Source organism: Lampris incognitus, chromosome 9 (assembly GCF_029633865.1).
Source record: "Lampris incognitus isolate fLamInc1 chromosome 9, fLamInc1.hap2, whole genome shotgun sequence".
NCBI classification, from domain to species: Eukaryota; Metazoa; Chordata; class Actinopteri; order Lampriformes; family Lampridae; genus Lampris; species Lampris incognitus.
In genome coordinates, this window is record NC_079219.1 from 55,851,062 (window position 1) to 55,875,023 (window position 23,962).

A 23,962-nucleotide genomic window follows, 5' to 3' on the forward strand; every position below is an offset into this window, starting at 1 on the left:
TATCTGAAAGTTACTGAATACATATTCTGTTTTGTTAACTATATCTGAAAGTTACTGAATACATATTCTGTTTTGTTACATATATCTGAAAGTTACTGCATAAGAATTCTGTTTTGTTAACTATATCTGAAAGTTACTGAATACATATTCTGTTTTGTTACATATATCTGAAAGTTACTGCATAAGAATTCTGTTTTGTTAACTATATCTAAGTTACAACTGAAAGCTCTTATTTTTGCCCCAAAGAGTGAATAAATGCTATAATGCAATTTAAAATGCAGTTTCTACTGTTTCTATCAAATTGCAACCCCCCCTCCCCCAAGATCAGGTGGAGGGGTCCTCAGGGTAGATCAAAAATACGCAGGGGGGGGTCCAGGACCCCCAAAAAGGTTGAGAACCACTGGACTGTAGACAAATCCCACACGTCAGTACTTCCAGGGTCAAAGGAACACTCGTAGGCCAACGTATGTGCCACATATTCCTTTATTTGCGTCACAACCTTTACACGGCGCCTTTGCCTTCAAGGAGATGAACTGTCCGCTGTTCATCAAAGCGCCTCGCTGAGGGACAGCGGGGATGCAATTATAATCTGACTCACGGTGCACAGTAGGTGTGTGGGGAAGAGGCAGATAAGTCGGTAATAGTTCTTCATTACAACATTCCCTCTCAGGCTGGGCGGGGCGCGCGCGCACACACACACACACACACGTTTAAACACAAACACACAGGGTGAGGCCGGGCTACATTCCCGTGTCAATTCAGAGGGCAAAATTGAGGTAATTACCCCAACTGACTGTAAAGTGTAGGCCGAGATCAAACCCAGTTCAGAAAAAACAACAACACCACCACCACCACAATGGAGATAGGCGGTACAAAGTAAATCATCCACAGGGGTGTCAAGCTCCGGGCCTCGAGGGCCGCGGCGTCTGCAGGTATTTGTTGCAACCGTGCACTGCACCGCCTGATTTCAGTAATTAGCCAGCCTCCTGGATCAAGGAGGGGAAAGGAACTGGTTTAATCAGGTGGCGCAGTGCACGGGTGCAACAAATACCTGCAGACGCTGCGGCCCTCGAGGCCCGGAGTTGGACACCCCCGGGCTAAGAGGAGGTGATGGAGAGGGGGTGGACTGACACGCTCGTCATCTGACCTCGGGGGGTACGCGTGAGCATACCTGGCTCCAGAGAAAACGGCGACCGTCCTCTTGTTCACGATGGGACCGGTTTGTACGCGGGGGGCTCTGGATGACAGGAATCGGAGGTCTCGACTTTCCTGTTGTGAAACGACTTGAGGAGTGGGTTGCTCATGCATCGGCCGCCTGCCTCAGCAGCGATCACTTTGCATTTGTCCCCACCTCCTGGTCAGATTGAGTTGGCAGCTCTTTAAGCGCAATGTGGAAAAGGGCCCCGGATAACCCTGGGCGGTGTTCAATTCACTTTCAACTTGGTCGCCCTTGGATATTGTTCTTCGGGTGAACACGTTTTCTAATTCGCTGTTCGACTGACGTGGTGCATCAGCAAATTGTTTCTTCGTTCACTTGTAAGTCAACGGACGGGCGGGCGAGCGGACTTCAGCTTCCACCTTGAGCTACACACTCGGCTTCTGAAGGCGAGAGGACTGCTGGCAACAGTGAAGAGCTCTGCAGCCACTGGCGGAGACGCACTTTGCCCGGCGTGATCTAAACAATAAAACGTGTCTGTCATGCACCTGACCTACGTGTTTTTGGACTGGGGGGAGGAAACCCACGCAGACACGGGGGGGGGGGGCGCGCAAACTCCACACACCCGGGACGACCCCCCAAGGTTGGACTACCCCGGGGATCGAACCCAGGACCTTCTCGCTGTGAGGCGACTGCGCTAAACACTGCAACGCCGTCCGTCCGTCCATCCATTATCCAAGCCGCTTATCCCAGTTGGGGTCGTAGGATGCTGGAGCCTATCCCAGCAGTCACCGCGCCACCCTAAATTGCCCCTAGGTGTAAATGTGCATGTGTGTGTCAGCCCTGTGATGGACCGGCGGCGTGTCGAGGGTGTCTCCCTGCCTGCCGCCCCAGTGACTGCTGGGATAGGCTCCAGCATCCTGCAACCCGAATTCGGATAAGCGGCTTGGATAATGGATGGATGGTCTCTCATGCAAGCAGCACCGGTCTTAAGAGTTGCTTGTATGTGTGTGTGTGTGTGTGTGTGTGTGTGTGTGTGTGTGTGTGTGTGTGTGTGTGCGCACGTGCCTGTGAGTCAATGACCGAGTCCCTCTGGCTCCACAACACTCCGCGGGAAAGCTCAATACGTTTTCAGTCGTGTGAACACAAATCAAATACCTTGTAAAATAACAGTTAAGCCAAGTACTCTTTGTGTAAATATATATTTGGAAATGTTGACTGCATTATGCAAATGTACAAATGCTGAGTGCAGCTGGCGACTTTGGGACTTTGGCGACTCCGCTTCGGCCTCCCTTTGACACTGGGTCGGTGGCAACGTCACGAGGGGGGGTCAAGGGTCAGCGTCTCAGAGCTCTGTCATCAGGAGTGCCCTTAGTATCTTCTCTCTGTCCAGTCTCACCTCCTCCCTGTGACACGCACAAGTACGACAATACGGACAACGTGACATTCAGCAGCGGTTAACACAAATAAATGCACACGCCACGTCATCGCTTTCATTTGCTAGAGCGGCGTTTCTCAACCCGGTCCTCAAGGACCCCCTATCCTGCAGATTTCCTTTGCAACCCTGAATAGGTTACCCGTTTGTAGTTATTCAACCAATCAGCAATGAATTTTGTCAGACGTTGCACACCTTGCATAATTAAGTGCTGCGAGATGATTGGTCGAGTAAGCACAAGCGGGGCTTCCTATGCAGGGTTACCATGAAAACCTGCAGGATAGGGGGGGTCCTTGAGGACCGGGTTGAGAAACGCTGCGCTAGAGCTTAGCCGACTAGCAGCTCCTCACATTGCCTTGTGATTTTCTTGAGACGATGAATTTTTTTGACCCTCCCCCACCCCTTTATTCTCCCCAATTGTACTCGTCCAATCATCCGGCTCTCTGAGCCGTCCCGGTTGCTGCTCCACCCCCCCCCTGCCGATCCGGGGAGGGCTGCAGACTACCACATGCCTCCTCCCATACATGTGGAGTCTCGCCAGCCGCTTCTTTTCGCCTGACAGTGAGGAGTTTCACCAGGGGGATGTAGCACGTGGGAGGATCACGCTACCCCCCCCCAGTCCCCCCCCCCCCGAACAGGCGCCCCGACCGACCGGAGGAGGCGCTAGTGCAGCGACCAGGACACATACCCACATCCGGCTTCCCACCCGCAGACACGGCCAGTTGTGTCTGTAGTGATCCCCGACCACGCTGGACACAACATGAGGATTCGAACCGGCGATCTCCATGTTGGTAGGCGACGGAATAGACCGCCATGCTATCCGGACGCCCCCGTGAAGGAAAAAAAAAGAAAAGAAAAAAAAAAGTTCAAATTGTTTGAAGTCACCGGATGGAGGCTTCGACAAAAGGGCGATAGGTTACCTGTCCGTGTGGGCGGCAAGGTACGGGACCAGGTGAGGGATGGAGCTATGGTAGAAGGAAGGGGAGAGGTGTGGGGACGGAGAAGGAGAGGGACAGCAGGGACTACCCAGTTCCAGTGTGGGCATATTGTCCACCTGTAATACAAATGCATGTGTGGGCCGACACACACATACGGATACACGTAATCCACACATGCAGACAAGCAAAAGTCTCCTGTTCAAGAGTTGCTTGTGTGTGTGTTGGTGTGTGTGTTGGTGTGTGTGTATGTGTGTGTGTGTGTGTGTGTGTGTATGTGTGTATGAGTTACCTGTGGGTATATGGGTGGTTGTACTTGTTTGTCCAACGAACTGGTAGATCCAGACTTGCCCGCGCTCTGGGACGAGATTGCCGCAAGGGCTTCTGGGAGATTATCCTCATCTTCATGGTTGCTATTGACCGAGTCGACAGAGAAGAGGCTCAGGCACGATCCTGATTTATACGGCCAATCCATTACAAGGGGAAAAGACTGTCATTTTACCAAGAGGGGGAGACGGCATTAACGTCGCTTCAAGTACTCCGCCTAGCATTGATTTAAGGAGTGCATTGTGTGCCAATAAAAAAAGAAAACTGCCGGCGGGCATCGCTTGCCCTTCGGCGTTCACCTAAAGGTCGTCCTTACTCACAAGCTGAACTGGCGAACCAGCCTTTTCCTGCGGTTGGTGCTCGGGTTGGGCCTGGGTTGCAGTCTCTCCGGGGTGGGGTTGCACTCTGGCCGATGGGGGGTCTTGTCTGCGGTCAGACTGGACGGGGCTGAATCTTGGGGCGAGCTCTGATATCTGAGGACACACACACACACACACACACACACACACACAAGCCAGTTTGAACCTGGAATTGAACGCACGCAGTGTAGCAGCTCAGAAACATGCACGCACACCCTGAAGAGACGCTGACCTGTCGTTCAGAGCCTCGCCCGAGTTCTTCCCCCTCGGCGGCGTCGGAGCTTCCTTCTTCATCATGAAGGAGAGAAGGAAATGGAGGATTAGAATCTTGGCCTGTGTGCCAGCATGTCGGTACACACACACACACACACACACACACGTTCTTGTACTTCCATCTTTGTGAGGGCTCCCAACCCTCAACCCTACTGACGACATTCATACCCTCACCTTTAACCCTAACCTTAACCATCAGAACTCAATGCCTAACCTGAACCCCTACCTTAATATAATCCTAATTCTAACCTTAATCCTAAACCCAAATCCAGACCCTAAAACAGACCCTTAAAAAAGGGAGGACCAGCCATAATGTTCTCACTCTGCAGAAATGTCCTCACTCTGACGGTTAAAAACTCAAACCGCTGGGGCGTCCGGGTGGCGCGGCGGTCTATTCCGTTGCCTAGCAACACGGGGATCGCCGGTTCGAATCCCCGTGTTACCTCCGGCTCGGTCGGGCGTCCCTACAGACACAACTGGCCGTGTCTGCGGGTGGGAAGCCGGATGTGGGTATGTGTCCTGGTCGCCGCACTAGCGTCTCCTCTGGTCAGTCGGGGGAACAGTGTGATCCTCCCACGCGCTATGTCCCCTGGTGAAACTCCTCGCTGTCAGGTGAAAAGAAGCGGCTGGTGACTCCACATGTATGGGAGGAGACATGTGGTAGTCTGCAGCCCTCCCCGGATCAGCAGAGGGGGTGCAGCAGCGACCGGGACAACCCGGAAGAGCGGGGTAGTTGGCCAGATACAACTGGGTAGAAAAGGGGAGGGGGGGGTCAAACTGCTCACAAAAACAGAAGCACAAGAAGTGGGCTCAAACACACACACACAGCATTCAGCCATCAGAAGGTGGCTGGCTGGAGGAAGCCTGTAGCGGCCTTCACCCTGAAAGCCGCCTCCATCTGCGCCTTGAGGATGTTGCATTTGAGGTGGTCCGGCAGCAACGACGGCGAGGCGGGGGGGTGCAGGGACTTTTCAGACAGCTGCTTCTCCTCACCCTGGTAGAGGGACAAGAGGGGAGAGACCGAAGCAAAGTTTCATTGCGTCGGCTGAACAGGAAAAAAACACAAAAACAAACTCAAAACCAAACCTAATGAGCAGTCTGCTGACCTTGTCGATATTGATGTGGAGAGACGGCCAAGGGGAAGAGTCGCTGTCAGACTCCAGGGCCTTGAGCAGAGACTGAGACAGGTCCAGTTCGTCTGCCGGGCAAGGAGGGGCTCGGTGTTCTAACTCGGATAAAAGGAACGCGCGCACGCACACACACACACACACGCACACACACATCGCATTTACGAGCAAGTGGGTGCAGAACATTGTGCAGCACGGAGCAGAAATTGAACTTTATTCCCCGGGTAAACCTGCCGACTCACAATGCCGCTGCACCCAGAGAGCAAAACTGCTGTGGCCCGGACCCGTCCCACACCCGACACTTTCATCCGGCCCACATACCGCGTGGAATGACGGCACTTGGGCGGTCCGCTCCTGTTTGCCGGATCTGGGCCAGAACCAAGCCACAGCAATGCCGCATGTGCCACAGATTTGCCAAAGGTGGGCCATATGTGTGTTGTGATATTTGGGCCATATTCACCATTCACCACACGGGCCACTTCAGGGTCACATCCAGATCACATGTTGCCCAGAGCACCGCGTCTTTGCCAAAAAAAGGCCCACATTTGATTTGGCACATTTGGGCCACACTATTATACATGTGGGCCACTTCAGGCTCACATCCATTTTGTCAGGGCCAGAAGGCGGCCACCAGTGCCGCATCACTGCCTGAAGTGGCCCACATCCGGATGCTATCCGGGCACAGTGGATTCACAGACAGACCCCCCCTCCCCCCCTTTATTTTTCAAAATGTTGCAACACATCTGGCTGAAAACAGCCTGCGTACTCACTGGCGTTGGTGTGTGTGTGGCACAAAGTGTCCTGGCTGTGTGTGTGCCGGCGGCGATGGCAGTGGACCTTCCCCGAATACTGGGCCTCGTTCTCCTCGACGCTGAACTGATGCTGCGAACCGGGACCGCTCAGAGGGTAACTGAGGACGACACGTGCCATCAACACAAAACACCCACCACCTCTCTCTCACCCCTCACGCAAACAAACGTTTATCGGGTCACTTGTGGAGATTAGACGAGGCAACGAGAGCTACGGTTTAATGTAACAAGAGGCAAAAGGATGACGATACAAACGGTGGCAGCATCGCACACATGTGAACACACTGCGATCGATTTGAGCGCGTTCGTAAACTTCCGCTGCAGATTAAATATGGTAAAAAAAAAAATTGACATTTTTTTAGCTTTTTTTTTTTTTTTGCAATTTATTCCCCAGGATATGCACAGAGAGCGAAGCCATCACACCTCTGCAGACCTGTAAGCGAATTACATTTACGGAGCACAAATTTACAGCTTTACATTCAGGAGACGCCGCGGTCGGATCGCCTCGTTTCACACACGTGACGCGGAGGGATTCAGGAAATCCGGCTGTCGGCAAGACTTCTTGAAAACGGAGGACAACGTGACCTCCCCGAGTCAAATCTGACACACGCGTAACTGAAAAAAATAAATGCACAGAGCGATTTAAGTGGGGTTTCTCTTTCATCTCCCTCGTTCAAGAGGTTGTTTTCTGGGCCTGGCTGGGAAGACGGGCGAGGAAACAACAGGGAAGGCTGTGAAATGGCGTCCGATGAGGGAAATGGAGTTGATGAAGACAATGGCTGTGATCGTGATGATGCACTCCTCCTCCCGTAGCGAGTCCACCGACAAGAGTCCCTCCTCTCCGGGGTTAAGTTTCAGTTTGGGATAGTCTTGGGGAGGGGAGGGAGGGGGGGTAAAAGCAGGGTGGGGTTTGGAAGATGGTCCTGGTCAAAGGGCGGTCATGACCTTATCCTTGTAAACCACGCTGATCGACCCCGGGAAGACGCCGCTGGTCCGTTGTGGTACGGCGCAACGGCTGGGCTCGGGACTCGCAGCCTCCCCAGAAGGCCTGAACATGACAGGTAGATGGAGGGTCACACACACACACACACACACACACACACACACACACACAAGCATGCGGGTGGAAGCAACACATACAGACAGCCACAGACATGGGCAATGAGGTTCATGAGTGATATGAAGGGTGACGAGGGAGGCAAGAGGAGAGAAAGCATCTCTAAAAATAGAAATCTGCCCTTCAGCCAGTGTGCGCCCAAGAATCCCTAAAACAGATGGCACAATGAAAAAAAATAAAATAATATTCCAACACCAAATTCAAAATCCAATCACATCCTCTCCTCGACGTCAAACTGTTTTTTTTTTTTTTTAAAGACCTACATGCAACCTTGTGGTCGGGGGTCGGTTCGGCGGTCTTACCTGTGGGGCGGTGTGTGCCCGGTGTGCTGCAGGTAAACTGGGGGGGTGAGGGCCGGGTGGGGCGGGTGCCAGGGGTCACGACCAATGGGAATGTTATGCTGGTACTATACAGCGGGGAAGAGGAGAGCTTCGAATAAGATGCCCAATAATCCAACGTTGTCACAAGAGCCAAAAGAACTCAACACATCCGTATCTGATAACTAATGATATATTAATTATTAATAATTACATGATTAACTTATGTCGTCGAACATAAATAACAGGTTTTTGTTTTTTTTTCTCTCCCTTTTTCTCCCCGATTGTCCCTGGCCAATCACCCCACTCTTCCGAGCCATCCCGGTCGCTGCTCCACCCCCTCCGCCGACCTGGGAGGGGCTCCCCCCGGTTCCCCCTCCCCCCTGAACAGGCGCCCCGACCGACCGGAGGAGGCGCTAGTGCAGCGACCAGGACACGTACCCACATCCGGCTTCCCACCTGCAGACACGGCCAATTGTGTCTGTAGGGACGCCCGACCAAGCCGGAGTTGACACGGGGATTCGAACCGGCGATCCTCGTGTTGCTAGGCAACGGAATAGACCGCTATGCTACCCGGATGCCCCGAATAACACAGTTAAATGTGTGTATACACATGCGACGGAGAGAGTGAGAGGTGAGGCTGAGAGAGAGCGAGAGAGAGCATGAACAGAAGTGTTTCTGTGTGTGTGTGTGTGTGTGTGTGTGTGTGTGTGTGTGTGTGTGTGTGTGTGTGTGTGTGTGTGTGTGTGTGTGTTCATGAGGAGAGGGATATCTGAGGTTCTGAGGTATCTCACCAGATGCAGGCTGGGGTCAGGGCTGGCTCGAGCGCTAGAACGGATAACAGAATTACGAGTTAACAGAAAACACACAATATACTGTACAAACATACATACATAGTACACACGTGTACACATGTGCATGTCGGTGCTCCTCTATCAAAAGGAACTAGTTCCAGTTTCAGGGTCGGGGTTGAGGATAAGATAGAGAGATATAGTCTTTCTTGTCTGGCAGGAAATTGGTTTTCCCTACCACAGATAACCCCACCACAACGTACAGATATACGCACACATGAACGCAGAACATTCACTCACACTCACAGACTGGCGTGTAAGTAACCTGCCAACACCCCCCCCCCTTTTTCTCCCAAGTAGTACCCAGCCGATTACCACACTCTTCCGAGCCGTCCCGGTCGCTGCTCCGCCCCCTCTGCCAATCCGGGGAAGGCTGCAGACTACCACATGCCTCCTCCCATACATGTGGAGTCACCAGCTGCTTCTTTTCACCGGACAATGAGGAGTTTCGCCAGGGGGGACGTAGCGCGGGGGAGGATCACGGTATCCCCCCGCCCCCCGAACAGGTGCCCCAACCGACCAGAGGAGGCGCTAGTGCAGCGACCAGGACACATACCCACATCCGCCAGCTTCCCACCTGCAGACATGGCCAATTGTGTCTGTAGGTGTCGCCCGACCAAGCCGGAGGTAACACAGGGATTCGAACCAGCGGAATAGACCGCTACGCTACCTGGACGCCCCCATTGCTCACAGGTTTGATCTCAAACCTGCGTGTGTGCGTGTACGTGTGCGTGTGCGTTTTGCCTGTGTACAAATCTATGGGAACTGTTCAATCTTCTTCAGGGACTCACCCAGCGTGCTGTGGTTTGGCTGGCGAAATAGCTGTGGAAAGAGACAAAATAATATCGGTGAGAGGATTAAAGAGGTAAAAGGCAAACCAGAGGAGCAAAGTTTGAACTCTCCGGCCCTCTTCGATCAACTCCGTTTGATCAGCGAGCTCTGTGTGAGCTGTGCATGAGCTCAGCATCTTTGCATGTTAGGTACCATTACCACGGCGCTGCAGACATTAATAAGTGCCAAAGCCTCATCCATGGAGGCAGTTGGACCTTTTCCATCTAAATAAATAAAAGGCACATTGCAAGGGGTAAATATAGTCTTCAGTCTGCACTGTATTATTTAAAACGGTTAGTCGATATAGAGACGGAGGGTTGTGGACCTTCGTCCGAATCTACCGCCGGCCATGGGAGGGGAGTGTATTGAAGTCCATTCATTATTCAGTATATTGAAGTGCAGATGTCATAGATTTCAGGAAACTGTTCTTTCGGACCCACTAGAAAAGTAAACCTGAGTTTACAGCATCTCATACTTTCCCTGATGTAAATATTTGGGCTATTATAACACTGAGTTATACACTTTAATCGAGAATAAATCCAATGTCAATGCTGGCAGATTACTTTGATTCAATCACAGCACGTGGTCCCTACAATTTTTTTTTCCGGACCCCCCTCCCCCCTTTTCTTTTTAAAGATTTTTTTTTTTTTGGCCATTTTCCGCCTTTATTAGATAGCGATAGTCGAGACAGAGACAGGAAAGGCAGGGGAGAGAGAGGGGATGATATGCAGCAAAAGGCCTGGGCTGGATTCGAACCCAGGCTGCTACAGTAAGGATTCGGGCTTATGTGGTATGCGCTCTACCAAGTGAGCCACCAGGGTGCCTCATTTTCCTCCTTTTTCTCCCCAGTTGTACCCGGCCAATTACCCCCTCTGCTGATCCGGGGAGGGCTGCAGACTACCACATGTCTCCTCCGACACACGTGGACTCGCCAGCCGCTTCTTTTCACCTGACAGTGAGGAGTTTCGCCAGGGGGATGTAGCATGTGGGAGGATCACGCTATTCCCCCCCAGCTCCCCCTCCCCTCCAAACGGGCGCCCCGACCGACCAGAGGAGGCGCTAGTGCAGTGACCAGGACATAAACCCACATCCGGCTTCCCACCTGCAGACACGGCCAATTGTGTCTGTAGGGACGCCCGACCAAGCCGGAGGTAACACGAAGATTCGAGCTGGCGATCCCCGTGTTGGTAAGCAACGGAATAGACCGCCACAACACCCGGACCCCCTTTGGTCCCAACAAATTTGGCAAACAGACGAACATCATCACATTACGTCATATTACAGCTCTGTGCATTATAAGTGAGTTTTACCAATGACAAGTTTAGGTTTATCAATGGCCAATGTGGGAATCAGTGGACTGTTACTTACAACTGTTTAATTTTATATTTTGATGTCCAGATGTGACTGACCTTTGCCCAGTGAGTGAGAGCGGGAGGGGTATCTCTTGCTTGGCCTCCTCTCAAATGTGCTGGCCCTCCTTAGCCGACTGCCCCGAGTGGCCTGGTACTCTGTCTTACCACTGAGACAAACAAACAGAGACAGAGAGACATGCACAGTAAGAAAGGCAGACAAAAAGACAGGAAGATAGCCAGCAGAACGTGAAGCGGTGCACATGAAGAACGCCATTACTCTTGGGGATGACGGCAGCAACAATCAAGAGTCCCATCCATCCATTATCCAAACCGCTTATCCTACTCTCAGGGTCGCGGGGATGCTGGAGCCTATCCCGGCAGTCATTGGACAGTAGGCTGGGAGACAACCCCGGACAGGCCGCCAGGCCATCACAGGGCCCACACACACATATTCACACCTACAGACAATTTAGTACGGCCGAGTCACCTGACCTACATGTGTTTGGGCTGTGGGAGGAAACCGGAGGAAACCCACGCAGACACGGGGAGAACATGCAACTCACACAGAGGACGACCCGGGACGACCCCCAAGGCTGGACTACCCAGGGGCTCGGACCCAGGACCTTCTTGCTGTGAGGTGACCGCACTAGCCACCGAGCCGCCACAATCAGAGTTTGGATGTGAAAAACTGTCAAAATACTAAGGGTATCATCATTAAATCAAAATCTAGGCTTTGGTCTAGAAATTGCTTGGCTTTGAACCAACTTTTTGAAGCTGACATTTACCCTTTGCTACCATGGACACAAATACAGCTGGAGCCAAACTTATGACAGGATGGCTAGCAGCGCGGCCAAGGAATCCACACTGATAACCATAAATAACTTTAGCAAGCGATCAAGTAGACGTCGAGCAACTCTGTAAATCTCATGCTTTTTCTTCCCTTCCCACAACTTCAACTTTGTCCAAAATCAGTTCCATATCTGTGCAATGACGCCAGATCTTGCAAGTTATCCGCTGACACGCCTTCAGCGGACTGCTTTCCCCTCCCACTGCTGACAGGGAAGCGAGGCCTAGTTGCTGATTCCTTCACATCTCTGATAATGGTTTGACAGGAAAACAAATAATATAAAAAAAAAAAAATGAAAAAAAATTCTGTCACCATAGGAACAGATCTGTGTAACCATAGATACACCGTAACCATAGATACAGAGGAAGCTCTGGTTTATGTGACGCACTATTCCCCATATAGATGAGCCCTACCGTTGGCCACAGCTACCTCGGTGTGGCAGCTTGTGCCACCCTGTCTCAACACAGCCTCGTGGCCAAAGGCAGCAGGCAATTCATATGCCGCACAGCACAGCGAACAACATGTAGACCGAGTGAGGAAAAAAAACCCGAGCGGCTCGCCGTCCTCTACCTGAATCTGAAGCGTGACCCGAGGCGTGTGAAATCGCTGTGGCTGGCCTTGCCTGCAGTCGGCTGGCGCAACCGGAAGAAGGCGTGACTCTCCACGGCGCACTTCCACAGGTGCTTGCAACTTTTGGAGCTGGCCAACTGGAACACGAACGTATGCTCCTGCTCCCGTCCCTGGACGAGCACACCACAAGCACACATCTGTGTAACAAGCTTCTGTTTACAGTCGCAACACTGTGCAATAGTGCTCGCTGTATGCAAATGCTGCCCTCCCCCCACACCCCACCCCCACCCCGAGTTGATAACGGGATGCGTACCTGGTCGTCGTCTTCCACCACGATCAGCGTGAGTCGACTCTTCTTGAAGTCCAGACGGGTGATCTTGGGCCTTGATCAGACAGACACACAAACATGCACGCAATTACACACACACACACACACACACACACACACACACACACACACACAGACACACAAACAGAGAGACCCGAGCCATGAATGTCTCAACGCGTGGGTGTTATTTAGTGTGAAGAGACAGTCACAGATCTGTTTGGTATATTCACCAGAAGAAGAGGCCTATCTTGCTTGAGCCCTCAAACACCAGGATGCCGGTGGGAGTGAGACCTAGAGCGTACTCCCCTCCATCTCGGCCCTGAGGGTGTAACACAAACACAAATTAATTCAGAATGAATTCTAACAGTGGCCATTTATCCTTGGATACGGTTAGAGGGCCACGCAACAATGAGCGGAAGGTCCATCAAAAAGAATATCAAGTATTAACGGAACGAATTTGTATTAAAGCGACATGAGCAAACTAATACTGAGCCTAAGAGGTTAGAAACATACATACAGACCTTCACAAAGTGCATATCTACTCCATAAAGCTCCAGCCATTTGCATTTATTGAGGAAGCTGATCTCTGCTTGAGATGGGCTCTTTCCCCTGAAGACACAAAAATGAACCATTATGGCCAGTTTTCAAAATAGAAATATCCTTCATTCAAGGCATCCACCCCCCCCCACCCCCACCCCCCAGTCTGATACTTGGGCGTGGTTCAACAACAAGGAAACCATCATCACTGACACTTTGTGCAGAGCCTACTGTGAGGGGTTTTTTTTTTTGCAGCAGCGAGGCGAAAACCGCCTGGTTCTTGGTGACTACCCTCTGGTTGTGTACCTGACTCACCCTTGACGTCGTGTGTGTGTGTGTGTGTGTGTGGGCGTGTGTGCGCGTGTGTGTGCGCGCATGCGTGCATAAGAACAATTGTTTCTGATAAGAACCCAGGAGCGGATCTGTCCCTGTGTGGCGTTGGTTCAGCGAGGCACAGCATATGTGTATGTAATCTCATCCGAGATGGGAGCGATCAGACTGTAGCTGGGTTAAATACTGCCTGGATTCAATCAAGACCCTCCAGGGATTAATCCTTTAATCCTTCACACAGGCCGGAGGGAGAGAAAGGGAGAATGGAGGGACATTGAACTTTAGAGGCTCTTTAGAGTGGCAACACTGGCGCTGAAAGGCAGCTCTGGAATGACTTCCTTTCCCCACTCGCCGCCCGAGGCTTCGGCCAAGTGGCCTCTCCCAGTGAGGGAACAGCCAGCCGGGGTCGAGTGATAGACCACAGGCATCCCTACGGCAGGCTGCTTGCTCAGTGTGTGTTATAAACCAGATAAGGGGGACAGAGCCTGACAATCAATGACTTTCCGGTAGGTAAACTTTGCTCTTACCTGAGCTCCACCCATTTGCTGAAGATGTCTGCCTCCATGGCCTCGCTCTGTTTGGGGGTGAAGCGAAACTCCGACACCAGTTCGGGAGAGTGCTCCAAAGGATCGCAGTCTCCCAGCTCACCTGTGCATGCACACACACACACATTTAAAAATACAGATATAGGAAATATGTGATGAGCAGCAAACATGCAGATGTTATAATATCATCCAAAACATGTGGGTAGTACTGCCTGTTCAAGTCAAGTTGTTGAAACTGCAAAAAGAGAAAAAAAAACAAAACAAAAAAAACGAAAATCAATGATCCCCCCTCCCCCTTTTCTCCCCAATTGGAGTTGGCCAATTACCCCGCTCTTCCGAGCCGTCCCGGTCTCTGCTCCACCCCCTCTGCCCATCCGGGGAGGGCTGCAGACTACCACATGCCTCCTCCCATACATGTGGAGTCGCCAGCCGCTTTTATTCAGCTGACAGTGAGGCGTTTCACCAGGGGGACGTAGTGCGTGGGAGGATCAGGCTACTCCCCCCCAGTTCCCCCTCCCCCTCCCCCTCCCCAAACAGGCGCCCCGACCGACCAGAGGAGGTGCTAGCGCAGTGACCAGGACACATACCCACATCTGGCTTCCCACCCGCAAATATGGCCAGTTGTGTTTGTAGGGACGCCCGACCAAGCCGGGGGTAACACGGGGATTCGAACCGGCGATCCCGGACGCCCTAAATCAATGAGTCTTACTGTGTTGTAACATTAAACGTCAAACTTTATGCACCTGGAAATGTGCAAACCAAAGCCAGAAGGTCTGATGAGCTAACCTCTCGATGCGGCGCCAACTTACTTTGTAAACAATAGGCGCCCAGTTCTATGGAGACGTCGTACGGACATTTCAACCTGTGGAGAGGACGAGAGGGACAATGACATGACCAGACAGCTGCGTTAGTGCACACGCACAAATGCACACACATACACGCACATGCATGCACTGTCGTAAAAATACAGAAACGCACACTACATTATCCCTCCTACGGGATGATGCGTGCATGCTATCGTGTGTTGGAGAAGATTCAGTGTGTGAGTACACTACTCACTGTAAGAGTGTGTGAGTACACTACAGTATCTGTGTCTGTAAGAGTGCGTGTGTGCATGTGTGTCTGGTGTGTGTATGTGTATGTTTGTCAGTGATGAAAAGAAGCGGCCCTTTTCCTAAAATAAGCGGCCCTCTACTGTTCGTGATCTTGAGCTTTATAATAGAGCTGGGCTCGGGGGAACCATGGCCCAGATAGATCTGGGGTACGAGAGAGGGAAGATCTATCCTGATGTTTATGGTGTGTGCACGTGTGTGCATGTGAGTACATGTACGTGTGTGTGTGTGTGTGCACATCTACATGTAAGGTGCAGAAAACCTGAAAGCTATGATGCAATAACCAGCCAATCATTTAAGGGCTAACTTCTACATCCCGCTCTCAAGGAAAGACACTTAAAGATGGGGTCGATGGTTACGGTTAAAATGAGGCCAAGTTAAACTGCTGGTTATAGAAGGGTGAACATTATGGTCGAGATCAAGGGAAGAAATACGAGTCATGTGTCCTGTAGGCGGGTGTAGACTAGAATCCTGGCCTGATGCGGGAGCTCCTCTGTGTTGTGCCGTCAGGTCAGGACTCCCAAGTCTACACCCGTCTAGAGGGAGTGGCCATTCTTTCAAGGATGAGGCTGTGCACATCCTTGATAGGGAGGAACGCTGGTTTGAACGGGGAGTCAAAGAGGCCGTCTATGTGAAGAGACCATCACTGAACCGAGGGGGGAACAAAGAATACATCTGTCACCATCTTACAATGCTGTGATTGAAACTATTCCCCAATTTTTGGGGGGATTTTTCCTCCCCAATTGTACCAAGCCAATTACCCCACTCTTCCGAGCCGTCCCGGTCACTGCTCCACCCCCCCTCTGCCGATCCGGGGAGGGCTGCAGACTACCACACGCCTCCTCCGATACACGTGGAGTCGCCAGCCACTTCTTTTCACCTGACAGTGAGGAGTTTCACCAGGGGGACGTCGTGCGTGGGAGGATCACGCTATTCCCCCCAGTTCCCCCTTCCCCCCCGAACAGGCGCCCCGACCGACCAGAGGAGGCACCAGTGCAGTGATCAGGACACAAACACACATCGAGCTTCATACCCGCAGACATGCACAATTGTGTCTGTAGGGACGCCCAACCAAGCTGGCGGTAATACGGGGATTCGAACCGGCGATCCCCATGTTGGTAGACAACGGAATAGACCGCTATGCTACCCAAATGCCCACCATTACTCAATTTACCCTCAGGGATAAGTAAAGTATTCTGATTCTGATTTCCCAATCCTCTGTGAATAGTATGCATGGCCATTGAAACTCTAGTTCATGGTCCTGGCAAATTGCATATGAAACGGACCGTTGTTTTGGTCGTTATGCCGCTGTATTGTTTACAAGGGTGGGATACCCGCAGTCAGTTGACACCGAAGAGGTCACTTAGATGAGCGATGAAAAGTTTCTCTCAATAGCAAAGAAAGGTGAATCAGTTCATCTGGACACAACGTTTACTGAGAGAATTATTGGCGGGAAGCCAGATGTGGGTACGTGTCCTGGTCGCTGCAGTAGCGCCTCCTCTGGTCGGTCGGGGCGCCTGTTCGGGGGAACTGGGGAGAATAGCGTGTTCCTCTCACACACTACGTCCCCCCCCCGGCGAAACTCCTCACCGCCGGGTGAACAGAAGCAGCCGGCGACTCCACGTGTATCGGAGGAGGCGCGTGGTAAGTCTGCAGCCCTCCCCGGATCGGCAAAGAGGGTGGAGCAAAGACCGGGACGGCGCCGAAGAGTGGGGTAATTGGGGAGAAAAAGGGGGAAAATTGTCGTTTCTCTCAATATACATTGTGTCCAGATGAGCTGCTTCCACTTCCTGTGAGTCACCTGTAGCAGTACCAACGTGTGTGTGTCTGTGTGCTAGTTTCCGTATCTGTTGTGGATGTGTGTTTACTAGTGTCTGTGCTTGTTCTATGTGTGTGTGTGTGTGTGTGTGTGTATGTGCGTGTGTGTGTGAGTGTTAACATGAACAGTGTTAAGGACTGCTTACTTGCCGGACAGAATGTCTTGCCGTAGCTGCAGCACAAACAGATACCTGACAGGGAAGAAAAATAAATAGACAAAACAAAATGAAACAGGACAATAAAAGACCGAGGCATCATCAGTTGCACTTTCCCATCTGCCCCCCCCCCCCGTTACTGTTTCTGTCTTGGGCGTGTGGATACACACACACACACACACACACACACACATATATATGATCTGTCTTAACAAGTCTCTGTCCATTTGGCCTTGATTAGAATCCGCTCAGAGGAGCAGAGTAATTAGCCTCGCTTCCCCTTTGGACCTTTCTACAGTGGAACCGGGAGAGTGCTGTGAGAACTTGTGTGCACCGTGTGTGTGTGTGTGTGTGTGTGTGTGTGCCGTGTGTGTGTGTGTGTGTGTGTGTGTGTGTGTGTGTGTGTGCCGTGTGTGTGCCGTGTGTGTGTGTGTGTGTGTGTGTGTGTGCCGTGTGTGTGTGTGTGTGTGTGTGTGTGTGCCGTGTGTGTGCCGTGTGTGTGTGTGTGTGTGTGTGTGTGTGTGTGTGTGTGTGTGTGTGTGTGTGTGTGCCGTGTGTGTGTGTGTGTGCGCTACCTGGTGAATTCCTCGTGTAGGTTATTCGGCTCCGAGGAGTAAAACTTGACTCTGAAGAACAGCCTGTAGGGAGGACCATCTAAAGACAAGACAGACAGGCAGGCAGGCAAATAGATGGGCAGGAGGACAGACAGGTGGACGGAAAGATGGGACGGATCAGGAATCAGGAACATTTAGGAACAAACCGAGTGAAAATTAAAGGGATAGAAAAGCATGTGTTGACGTGTGTATAAAGGGAGAGGGAGAGAGAGACAGAGACAGAGAGGAAGAGGAGAGAGAGAGACAGAGACAGAGAGGAAGAGGAGAGAGAGGAGAGACAGAGAGAGGGACAGAGAGACAGAGAGCAAGAGGAGAGAGAGGAGAGAGAGAGAGGGAGAGAGAGAGACAGAGAGCAAGAGGAGAGAGAGGAGAGACAGAGACAGAGAGCAAGAGGAGAGAGAGGAGAGACAGAGACAGAGAGCAAGAGGAGAGAGAGGGAGAGACAGAGACAGAGAGCAAGAGGAGAGAGAGAGACAGAGAGCAAGAGGAGAGAGAGGAGAGACAGAGAGAGGGAGAGAGGAGAGACAGAGAGAGGGAGAGAGAGAGAGACAGAGAGCAAGAGGAGAGAGAGGAGAGACAGAGAGAGGGAGGGAGAGAGAGAGAGAGAGAGAGAGAGAGAGAGAGAGAGAGAGAGAGAGAGGGGAGGAAGCGAGACAGAGAGAGAGGAGAGAGAGACAGAGGCAGAGACAGACAGCAAGAGAGGACAGAGACAGAGAGAGAGGAGAGACAGAGAGCAAGAGGAGAGAGAGGAGAGACAGAGAGAGGGAGAGAGAGAGACAGAGAGAGGGAGAGACAGACAGAGAGAGGGGGGAGGAAGTGAGAGAGGAGAGACAGAGAGAGGGAGAGACAGACAGAGAGGGGAGGAAGCGAGACAGAGAGAGAGGAGAGAGAGACAGAGGCAGAGACAGACAGCAAGAGAGGACAGAGACAGAGAGAGAGGAGAGACAGAGAGAGGAGAGAGAGACAGCAAGAGAGGACAGAGACAGAGAGAGGGGAGAGACAGAGAGCAAGAGAGAGGAGAGAGATAGAGAGAGGGAGAGACAGAGGTTAACAAAGAAAGAGGAAGGGGGAAGTAGGACATCAAGTTATAATTCATCAAGACAAATTCAGTCACTTTGAATCTTTCCAACTCTTTCCCCCTCACCCCTTTCCATCCATCACCGCCAGCCAAGCCATTAATCTCCATTCACCCTTAGTTCATTACAATCAGACCCTCCATTCCTTTCATTCTTTACCTCTACACGGTTTCTCTGCAGGAAACATGCAGCCGGAAAAGTCCCAAAAAGAGAAAAGATCAGCAGACTTATCTGAAACGGCGCCCCCACTCCCCCTCCCGTTATTTTCCACCCTCGTGTGCCAAGGTGGGAAAGCAAATAAAAGGGCACGGCTCCTAATATTCATGCTAATCGCCGAGTCACCGTGTGATAATAAGCCACCTGCTCCCACATTTACCTGCCGCTGCACACATCTACCCCCCCCCACCCCACCCCACACACCCTACCCCCCCCCCCCACATCAGCACCAACACAAAGGTAATGGATTCAGAGCTGAACTCACCTCTGATCTGCTTCTTTATGGGCTTGGACATGTCTAGCCAGTGCTAATAGAGAGAGAGAGAGAGAGAGAGAGAGAGAGAGAGAGAGAGAGAGAGAGAGAGAGAGAGAGAGAGAGGTCATGTTATGGTATGGTAAGTGTGCAAAAAAGGGCTGTATTAATTGTGTGTGTGTGTGTGTGTGTGTGTGTGTGTGTGTGTGTGTGTGTGTGTGTGTGTGTGTGTGTGTGTAAACACTTACCGAAACTTGCTCCGTATCCATGTATTGCAGTCCAAAGTAGTCGGCCTCCACCAAGTCTAAATGATACAAGATCTGATCAAAGAGCTCCTGGCCTTTTGATTTGCTCTATGACAAGAATGAATAAAACATCAGAACCAACGTGGACACTGCTGGCGCTCCTTTTTCATCCCCGCCCTCTCTCGTTTTCAACACACATCACTGTGCGGCAACGCTCGCTCTAAAAATCACACGCAAATAAATCGAAATCAACCCGATTCAACCGCGTCTTGAAACCCGCCCACCGAAAAGTAAGAGTTTGACCATTTGAATGGACGTCCGCTTCCCAGCGGATGCGGGATAAGAATCGGAGCTGGTGGCCACACGCGAGCGGGAGAAAATACTTGTTGCGTATGCGACTGTGGATGTTTGTGTGCATTTATGTGTGTGTGTGTGTGTGTGTGTGTTAGTGAGGGAACACTACAGCTCCATCTGGGTCAAAATGAGGAGGACAAACCCTGGGGGAAAGGCCTTTATTGAGGCCTTCGTCATTCACACACACACACACACACACACACACACACACACACACACGCACACACAGAATATGAGGCAACACACTTAAGCAGAACAGGAACTATTATGTCCCAAACTTCGGCCGAACAGTTCCCTCTAATAATGGCTGGGACGTGTTTCATCCCATAAAAAAGAGTTTACCTGTAATCTGCCCTATATAAAGAGGTGCAGTGGGGGGGGAGGGGGGCAGTGGGGGGTGGGGGGGTCGAGGACGATAACCTTGTACTTTGGCTTCGCGATAACCAGTCTAAACTTGCCGGTGTGCGCTTGCGAGTTTGTGTGTGTGACACGTGTGTGTGTGTGTGTGCGCGAATCAGCGGCATTAAAGGGATTGGGGACAAAAACCACCAGAGCTCTCCTGCTCTTTCGGCTACTGGAAGTCACGTAGGGGGGGGGGGGGGAGGGGGAGGGGGGGGGCTGGTTCAAATCACAGCCCCGGTCACGTGAGTGCACAGGTGGAGGAAAGCCAAAATTTGCCTACCGGAGGCTGTGACCGAGGAGCACATAAATGTGTGTGTGTGGGGGGGGGGGAACTTCCCCCTCCCCTCCCTCCCTCCCTCCCACCCACCATATGCTCCATTTGTACACAGACCAAAGCGACAGACAGTCCAACGGGCTTCATTAGGGAAGCTCGGCTCCGTTCGCCGCACGTTTACGCCGGCGCCTCCGGGGAACCGGGCCAACATGACGGGACTCGCTCCAGCACACCTCCGGCTGAGATGGCGGTTTGACGACGCCGTCACCTGAGATTCCCCCAGCCGTGTGTGTTGGCAGCTGGAGTGTCCCCAGCCGTGGGAGGGCCCGGCGGTCCCGTCTTCGCTCTACGTGGGGGGGGGGGGGGGGACAGACAGGTAATTTCCGAACCAACGGGAAAAACAACAAAACCCGTTTCTCCTCCGGTGACTCGCCGGGCAGATGGGAGCGATGTAGGGCGACGCACGCAACAGCTTCGGTGACACATGCGACCTTCAATATGAAAACATCTCACGGGACGGGGCTTATGACCACACACACACACACACACACACACACACACACACACACACACACACACACACATCTATGACACGTAGGCCCCGCAATGATAAATCAGATCGGGGAACTGGGGAATAACATTTTGGAGAGACCACCAGGCACAGAGGACTGAGCATAGTAGCAGAAATAAAAAGAAAAACAACAGAAGGGAGAAAGACTGGATAAGCAGGAGGAGGAGGAGGAGGAGGAGGAGGAGGAGGGAAAGATGGCGACTAGAGAACTTAAAAGGGACATTGGGAAGCAGGGTGGCAGGAGGAAGGGAAAGAATGGAAAAAGCATTAGGAAAATGAAAAGAGGGGGAGAGGGGGGGAGGGAGAGGGGGGGGGGGAGGGAGAGGGTCTATCTTTGAGGTCATTGTAGTCAGCGCGGCAAAGTAATGTGATGAATTGGGACGAACCGACCGATCGCCACACCAGTTGTAGCTGCACCCATCACTGTGCACACACACACACACACACACACACTAAGAGCTGGGGCCGGGTCTCCTTCCCCAAAATGTGGATCCTTCTATTCTGGGTAGGGGGTCGCCTTAGGCGAGCGGGCCCTTTGACCTCCAGCGGCTATGGATACAATGTACCACATGGACCTCTCAGAGGCATGTGGCAGTTTCCAAAAGACAACCTGCTGACTGGTTTCACGGAATAAAGTTTGGACTTTTTTTGGGGGGGGGGGACGAGTTGAACCCCCCCCGTCCCCACGAGCCACTGGGGCGCTGCCAGGCAGGGGACAATGACCGCCCCTGCTCTGTACCCTTTACATGTCACAAGTGTGTTACCCCCCCACCACACACACACACACACACACACACACACACACACACACACTCGGTTAAACACAGGTCGCCGCACGCGCTGCACGCGCTGGAACTCACCGGCAGGTCCACGCTGACGTCCGAGCCGTCCAGCAGCAGAACCCGGCAGGTGACGACCGGACGCGCGGTGCCGGCCGCCGGGATGTGCACCGCCGCTCCTCCGGTGACCACGGCGGGCGCATGGACGACCTGCTGCTGGTGAGCGAGGAGCGCGGGGTTCCCGGTTGCCCCTCTACCACCTCCACCTCCACCTCCGCCTCCTCCTCCTCCTCCCCCCTTACCGTCCCGTTCGTCCGCCTCCGCCGCCGTCTGCAGCCGTCTCCGCGAACGGCGGCTGAACGTCCGGCGCAGAAAGCCCATCATCTTCTACCCCGATCCACGACGCGAGCAGCTCCCGCGTTGGCCGACGGCGACTCCCAGCAGGAGGGGAGGAGGAGGGGGAGGAGGGGGGGAGGGGGAGGGGGGGCAAAAAAGACCAACCGGACCGTGCGAGTGGGAACGGAGGTCCCGCAGCCTGCACCTCCCCGGCGCGAGGAGTCAAGCCACTTAAGAGGCTGCCGATCTCGCTCCTCAAACCGGATGTCGGCGGCGAGAAGGAGCCCTCACGCGCATACTAATTTAAAACTAACGAGGTTTTTTTTATTATTTTTTTTTTACACCGCTCGGGTTGACAGACCGGGTCGACTTTCGTTCATTCGCTCGGGTCTCGGGAGAGAACTTCGCGGAAATACAACCACCTCCTCCTCCTCTCTCCTCCTCCTCCTCCTCCCCCTCTCTCCTCCTCCTCCCGTGCACCTGCCGCCCGCTGTTGCGCACCGACTCCGAAATCCCGGAGAACTCCCGTCTCCCCGCTCCGCAGTGGGGACCCCTGTGTCACGGACGGAGGAGGAGGAGGAGGAGGAAGAGGGGGGGGAGGTCGGCGTGCACAGGGACCCAGCCTTTACACCCCTTGACCCCGGTGATCCTCGAGTTTGGGTTTTTGTTGTTTTACCGGTAACCGAAACTGGTCCGCGTACCTCACAGGTAAAAAGTCAACCAGCGAAACTGGACAAACAGCATGTTCTGCGCATGCGTGAAAAAACACGGCGCAGAACAAACTTTTTTTTTTCTCCCTCCCCCCTCCTCGCTTGACTGGTCGACCCATGAGCGCCCCGGTGAACTAGCGCCACCTGTCTGCGGCGATGGTTCGTCGGCGGAAAGTAATCAGGGGCTGGGAGCTGTAATCTACTCCTGTATTTTCACAATGTGTGTGTGTTGTGTGGTGTTAGTGTGTGTGTGTGGTGTTAGTGTGTGTGTGTGTGTGTGTGTGGTGTTAGTGTAGATAGCGGGACCGAAAACTAAAGCATTTTATGATCCTAATTCTTTTTGGAGGTGGTAGGTATTGTCTCAGAGAGTAAGGGGAAAATCCCAGGAAATTAAAATTATGCATAATTATGCATAAATATGCAAAGTATGCATTTTCTAAAAATGGCTTAAAACCACTTCTCGGCATTTCAGATGATTCTGAGCATTGGGGGGAGGGAGTTGGGGTGGGGGGGGTAAACCACTTTTCTCGGCATTTGATGATTCTGAGCATCTTTGATTTTTTCACCTATATAAAAAAAAAATTCTGGGACTTAGAAATGTTTCGGCATTATGCAAAATATATGCATTTTTGCAAAAATGCACTTATGATCCTAATTTTTTGGGGAGGTGGTAGGTATTGTTCCAGAGAGGACCAGAAAAATAGCAGAAAATTAAAATAATTATGCATAATTGTGCAAAGTATGCATTTTCTAAAAATGGCTAGAAACCACTTTTCTCGGCATTTCAGATGATTCTGAGCATTTGGGGGGAGGGAGTTGGAGTGGGGGGGTAAACCACTTTTCTCGGCATTTCAGTTGATTCTGAGCACCTTTGATTTTTTTCACCTATATAAAAAAAAATTCTGGGACTTAGCAATATTTTGGCATTATGCAAAATATATGCATTTTTGCAAAAATGCACTTATGATCCTAATTTTTTGGGGAGTTGGTAGGTATTGTTC

General features: G+C 52.1%; 1 protein-coding gene across 1 annotated transcript; it reads right to left on the reverse strand.

Annotated features, from left to right (window-relative positions):
- Nucleotides 1-2,348: 2,348 nt before the first annotated feature.
- On the reverse strand, nt 2,349-22,354 carry epb41l4b (erythrocyte membrane protein band 4.1 like 4B). The gene is made up of 23 exons (XM_056286554.1): nt 21,997-22,354; nt 19,539-19,643; nt 19,303-19,345; nt 17,707-17,785; nt 17,123-17,167; nt 14,856-14,908; nt 14,029-14,149; nt 13,156-13,243; nt 12,865-12,953; nt 12,620-12,689; nt 12,307-12,476; nt 10,947-11,056; nt 9,498-9,528; nt 8,650-8,683; nt 7,841-7,944; nt 6,383-6,522; nt 5,592-5,710; nt 5,366-5,479; nt 4,445-4,500; nt 4,174-4,326; nt 3,819-3,939; nt 3,512-3,645; nt 2,349-2,562 (listed from the first exon to the last, which is right to left on the reverse strand). Exons 1-23 carry the CDS (start codon nt 22,297-22,299, stop codon nt 2,502-2,504), a joined length of 2,343 nt encoding a protein of 780 aa, XP_056142529.1. The 5' UTR covers nt 22,300-22,354; the 3' UTR covers nt 2,349-2,501.
- Between the last annotated feature and the right edge of the window lie 1,608 nt (nt 22,355-23,962).